This window comes from Mytilus galloprovincialis, chromosome 2 (genome assembly GCF_965363235.1).
Source record: "Mytilus galloprovincialis chromosome 2, xbMytGall1.hap1.1, whole genome shotgun sequence".
Classification (NCBI taxonomy): domain Eukaryota; kingdom Metazoa; phylum Mollusca; class Bivalvia; order Mytilida; family Mytilidae; genus Mytilus; species Mytilus galloprovincialis.
The window spans coordinates 18,974,719-18,981,386 of NC_134839.1; the positions used below are offsets into that span (position 1 = coordinate 18,974,719).

At 33.1% G+C, this 6,668-nt stretch overlaps 1 protein-coding gene across 1 annotated transcript; it reads left to right on the forward strand.

Moving 5' to 3' along the window:
* Positions 1-644: 644 nt before the first annotated feature.
* On the forward strand, positions 645-4,429 carry LOC143063051 (ribonuclease H2 subunit B-like). The gene is made up of 2 exons (XM_076234974.1): positions 645-1,183; positions 3,877-4,429. Exons 1-2 carry the CDS (start codon positions 716-718, stop codon positions 4,372-4,374), a joined length of 966 nt encoding a protein of 321 aa, XP_076091089.1. The 5' UTR covers positions 645-715; the 3' UTR covers positions 4,375-4,429.
* The last annotated feature ends 2,239 nt before the right edge of the window (positions 4,430-6,668 follow it).

Genomic DNA, 6,668 nt, shown 5'->3' on the forward strand with positions numbered 1-6,668 from the left:
ATAGTTTAATCAGCAAAAAAAAAATCAAAAATAAAATCTGTATCATAAACCCAATCGCCTAAGGTGTAACAGTGTACTGAATTATATATCATGCACAAATTACAAAAATTAGTTGAAAGTGGCTTAGATCGAATATGTTGTTTTGCTTATTTTTTTTGACAAATTTCAAAAGGGTTTAATTCAAAAATTTCAAAGTATGCTGAATCGAATATATTTATTTAGGACTCGTTAAGGCCTCGTTTCAAAGTTAATTAGGGTCATATTTAGTGCAAAAGGTCGAATAAATATTAAACCTTGTTTGATTTCAACTGAGACTACTATAACACATAGTAGTCTCAGATTTCAACAACAATTTTTTTTCTTTCTGTACTTTGATATGCTGAATCAGGAACATATATATAAACAGTTAGATTATGTTCCCAGGCTGAATCAAAGAAGCGGAATCAAACACTGCATTTCTATTTAGATTTTTTTACCGGTTTTTAAATTTGTTGACAGAGCCCAAACTATATAGTTCTATAATTCGTATTAAATCTACCCCTTTTAAAAAGTTAATTTTATACTTTGAAAAATTCGCCTTTTAAATTCCCTTCCCAGTTTGATTCACAAACTATAATATGAAAGTCTTTATCACAACTGCGTTTAAAATTACCTGTTTTGCAAAGGAGTAAAGAAACATGTCAAACTAAAATTTCCCCGCGATTTTTTTTGGAAAATGCCACCAAGAAGATCTTCAAGAGCAAATCCTTCCAAAGAAAATACCACTGAACAGAAATCGAAATGCAACGGAATTACCGAAAAAGAACCAGACCAGTGGGTCATGTTAATCAACAGTACAACCCTTCAGACTAACCAGGATCCAGAGGAAAATCCCAAATTTTACCAGTTAAAACATCCGAAGACCGAAAAGGGGGCATTGTTCTTGTTTTCTGGAAATGACACAGACGTTTATGAGTTACAGAGTTTTAATCAACAATTTAGATCATGGATAATTGACAATGAAATCCTTAAAGATGGAAAAATTCTGTTTACAACTCCCATCGATCCACTGTTTTTGGTTTTGCCGTACCTGCAGAAAGAGGAGAAATCTGGCAAATTCATGACATTAGATCAAATAGTTGCTGATGACAGTTTTCCAGAATGTAGGAGACTTTGCAACACAAGTGGGATGTCACTGTTAAAGGTATATCAATGTAATATAAACCACTATCCAGTGCATGAAGTATCTACAAGTTTATTGGGCTATTCCAGAAATAGTCTGTCCCCCTCCCTATGGAAAACATTGGAATTCCAGATTTTTTTTCCTTTATTTTTTATAAAATTCCAAACAAATTTTCCATCTGGACAAAAAAAATCCAAACTTTTTGTCTATTGGTGCACAAGAAATTCCATGTATTTTCAAAAGAGGCGAATAATTTCCATATAATTTTTACTGCTAGTCATTAAAATTTTCCAGAACAGAAATATTTTGTGACCCACAATTTCCCAAAATAATTCCTTTTTTTTCATTAAATTTGTTTAAGAAAGTTTGACCTGGAGTTTATAATCAGAATTGGATGCTCGAAGGGTGCAAAAAAGGAATACATGTAGTTCTTATATTATAAAAAGGATACTTCATGTACTTTGCATGTTTCTATATTTATTTATATAAATAGTGTATAAGGGTGAAAACAATGTTGCGCGATCTATTGGAAGATTAAAGTCGCACCCATTCCGAATACCTTATTCTTGACCAATGGTAGCACTTGAACTCTTCAATTTGGAGGTAAAAAAAAATGTAAAAACACGGTAGCGTCTAGATTCTACACACTTGGTAAAGCCTCAAACAAAAGTAAACGTCAACATTCATGCATTTGTGCATAAAACATACACAGGAACTTCTATTAGTTGATTAAAAACATTCAAGTTGTCACTAAAAATAGTCGTATGTTTAGGGATGTAAAGACTTGTTGCACAATAAACAAGTGGCAATTGTTTACAAACACCCCCCGTATGAAATTGTAAGGCATATTACGCCTGGAAATAAGGCGTAAACCAGGCGTAAGTGGTATTTACGTGTCTAGATCCAGGCGTAAGGGAGAAGGAAACGTTAATTTGTAGTCCTTACGGGCGTAGAAAAAAGCAGTAAACCTGGCGTAAATTGAAATAAGCAAGGCGTAAGTTTTCTTACGGGCGTAAAACTGTTGGTATGGAGTAAATAGAAATACCCATAATCCTTTGTTTAAAGGATCATGGGATTTTTTTTCAAAATTTGGCTCTGGTTTTAGTTTGCAAGAGTTAGACACATGGCAGCTTCATATTTTCAGGGATAATTAGCTTGTTTTGTGCTTTTTGGAAGAATCTTAAATTGGATATACTGAATCAAATAAATTAATGAAAATTGTGAAATAAAAGGAAAGTAGTAATACATGGTAAATAATAATAATGTGAGTATAACTAAGTTATTAAGTATTATGTTCTATCAGAAATTTTGAAATCCCAAAACCTTTATCCTTGGATAATAACATTAAAATCTTTTACTTGAAGTTAAATTGCAGTATTATCATTTATATTTTAGTTCAAAAGACAATAATTTTCAAAAACAACTTAGTTAAAATGCTAATTTTATTGAGATAAAATAATTGTCAATATTCTATTAAAACTTAAACTTATTTGAGCAAGTGTCTGCTTAAAATGTATTTATTTCTATATTAGCTTCTTCAATGGTTGATATTTCAAGTTTTTTGTCAAACAATAAGAAAAAAAGCAACAGTACAGAAGTTTGTATCAAATACACAAAAGTACACAGCTAGGTTAATACACTGAACTAAAATAAGTGTAGTATTATGTAAGGATATTACGCCTGGTTTATTTATTGACCAGGCATACTCATTTGCATATTACGCCTATTTTTTTGTAAACCAGGCGTACTCATTTAAATATTACGCCTAATTTTACGCCTGGTTGACGCCTGGTTTCCGTGTCATATACGGGCGTCACAGTTCGTACAGGCTTCTACATTTACTCATGATCATGTTATAGACACTTTTGATTGGATGCAGCGAGTTTCAACTGCAACCAATGAAAATCCTTATCCTGTGTCTCCGAAATTTTATCTCAATCCACCAAGGGTGGAGAGAGCGGGAGTGGATCGTAACCCTTGGCTAGCGAAGATGATGGTGATATTAACAGTGAAGAATATCTCTGCTTGAGTTGTCAGAGTAGAGATTGCAAAGAAATATTTCTTCAATGTCCACCTCTCTTGGTATACAGGAAACCGTCACACTTCAAGGACATGGTAAAAAATAAAGCCAAATCTTTTTTTAAGCACACATGCTTTTTTTTTTAAAAGTTAGTACAATATTGTGTTGGAGATTGGGGTGTTGTAGAGGGGAAACAAATAAAATTGCTTTTATTTTACACTTGTATGCAAATTTGTCCGCCATAACATGAAATCACACAAGTTCCCATTAACTTTGACATTACAATTAAAAATTGATTGTTGCTTGACGTCAGGTTATTATTCTGAGCAGATCTAAGGTCATTCAGAGACAAGGTTCAGCTAAACACTTAAAGTAAGGCAGCAACCATTTGATTTTCGGGGGGGGGGGCTATGGTTTTTTTTGGAAAAAAAAGTTTGTTTCCAGTTTTTGGAGAAAAAAATAATTTGTTTTTGATTCTGAGAAAAAAAAATTGTTTGTTTCACCCTCAGCTGCCACTATATGTAATGCTAAAATTGAAAGAAAAAAATTGTTTTCGACTTGTCGCAAGGCGGAAAAAAAATTTGTCCAGAAAAAAAACCCATAGCCCCCCCCCCCCCCCTCCCAGAAAATCAAATGGTTGTTGCCTAAATATGTTTATTATACATGTACATGTATCTTTCATTTTGTATTTCAGGAAATATCTGATGTCAAGGGAGATGATTCATTCAAAGCTTACAGATTCAATAAAGAGAAGACACTGTCTTGGCTGAAAGAAAAAGCAAATAGACTAGCAGACAAAATGACAGAGAAAGATATTTGTGTCAGCGGTTCATCTCACAGTGTCAACTTTATTAAAAGTAAAAAATCTTCTGTAACATCTCGAGAAGACTTTGTAAGATTTGCCCATGGTGTTGTTTCCGATTTCATCTCTGAAGACCTAAGTATTGCTTTAAGAGACTATATGGGAATACCTGTAATTATCCCTAAAAAAGAGATTGAAAATGAAGAGCCACCGGCCAAAAAACAGAAAACAGGGAGTTCAGCACCAACAGATGATTACAGCAAAGAACAGTCCAAGCCTAAGGCTCAAACAGAAAAAAAAGTATCCACAGCACAGAAAAAATTGAGTCAGGTTGATAAATCTGGCATGAAGAGTTTATCAAGTTTTTTCTCCCCAAAACCGAAGAAATAATTTCAAACTTTATACATAATCATCACTGGTGCTATATAAAGTCTGTAAATACAAACATGTTATTTATTTACTCGACCTATAATCCACTACATCTTGTACATTTTGCAACCCTTAAGAATATCCTTGATCCGAAACAGTTGAAAACTTTTCATTCGATTTTAGTTTGATGACAGAATAGGAGAAGGTATTAAAAGAGTTTAATTTCACTTCAAATTACACAGCTAAAAAAATTTGCACAGTCCTAGAAAAACAATTTTACTTGAATTAAAGATTGGTCATAGTCATGCAGCTAAAAAAAGGCCCCAAAATGACAATGTAAATCAATTCATTCTAGAAAACTAAGGCCTTATTCATGTACAAAACAATGAACGAAACGCAAATATGAAACACAGCAACAAACAACAACCAGTCCACTGAAAGGCACATGCATACAGAATGTTATGGGTTAAACATGTTAGCAGGATCCCAATCCTTCCCCTAACATGGGACAGTGTTGTAACAGTGCAATAATAGAACTAAAATGTAACTATTAAAATCACTATTTTACTATCCCGTTTTTTTATACGACTGCAAAACAGTTTTTGCTTTGTATAATGCTATTATTTCGTCATCTGCACATTTAGTTTCCTATAACTTTAATTTAACGGAATGGATCTCTATAAATTTTTACCAGAAGGTTCAATACCACTAAAGGAAGGTTTGGCTTGACTTTGTGGGTTATGGTCCCAACATTTGAGGAATTTGTAACTTCCAGACAATAACTTGTGTTAAAGTGTTTGAATCTCTAAAATTATACCACAAGTTTCCATACCACAAAGGGATGGTAAGGATTAACTTGGGGGGGGGGGGGGGGGGGCTGTTATTGCTCAAACCATTTAGGAATTAGGGGCAAAAAAAAGGAAAAAGACAATTTAAAAGCAGTGTAAGGGAGGTAATCCAAATACATTATAGTGCATTGATCATAAAATTTCCAGTAATTTATCGATGTAATATATGCTCAGATATTTAAGGCACACAATGATGATACACTTGTTAAGAAAATTACATAACTTTTGCAAGGTGCAGGAATCTAATATCTGTTCTAAAAATATAAATGAAGTCATTGTTTTAGCTATCTTTAAAAATTGGAGTTATCTTCTTTTGTCTAGAATTGCTGTTTAATCAACTACAATCAATGCAATATTTAATTTCACTTCCCCCTGATAAATTGAAGCAATTCCCCAGTGCTTACAAACACTTTGATTATTTTCATTTATTGTCTAAAAGAAATGCACTACAAAATAACTGTTCTTAGGCCTAATTATTGGGCAATGACAAATGTCAAAGGTTAAACCTAATTACTTTTCATGTGAAGTCAACATGTCAATCAAATAGTGGCCTTTCTATGACAAAACGTCTATTTTAAGAAAATGAACTCATGGATAGGATTTTTAGGATTTGATTTGATGCTGTGATTCTTGCATCAAAGTTTAAAGACTAGAGGGATGTATGTGTTATTGAAGTGCATCCTGCCCTCCATTCTTTTTAGGCAAACACATTCTTGAGGGGATAGATACATAATCTTGTAAGATCATTAGCTGTATGTCATGCTGTCTGCTTTTAAACCCAATAGGATGTGCGATTTTAGAAGATGTAAAAGAAATTAAAACAATTTTGGAAAGCCTGTGACTTCTGTCGCACCAATGCTTGATATAGGATAGTGATCCAGTGGCAACAGTGATGTTAGCTTACTTCTTATAAGCTTAACATTTTGGAAAGTAGAAGACCAGTTTATACTCTGCATATATGAGGGTTTGGATGGGGTTAAATGATTAAAGAATAATGCCCTTAAAAAATGAAGATTAGAGAATAACGGGCAAATAAAATGAAGATTAGAGAAAAAAGGGGTGATAATTAAATGTTTACAGAATAACAGACCCCCCCCCCCAATCCAGACCCTCATATATAATTTTAATAGATGCCTTATGTTATGAAGGTTCTGGCTGTCATGTGCCATATACATGGTTAAGCTACTACTTGAAAAAAGTATTCTTAATTTCGCTCTTATTATGAGTAATAGGATAAATATATTTGGTATGTGCGTACCTTGCAAGGTCCTCATTTACTGAATCGGTGAACAAGGTTACGTTTTCGTGGTCAATTCCATTTCTCAATTACTATAAGCAATAGGTACTATATTTTCGTTTATTGAATAACTGTAAGGTGTACCACAGGGACTCGGTTAGCAGATTAAAATTTTGTTAATCAATGTTTTTTATATTTTTTTTTAGTATTTCCTGTCTATTTGTATTACC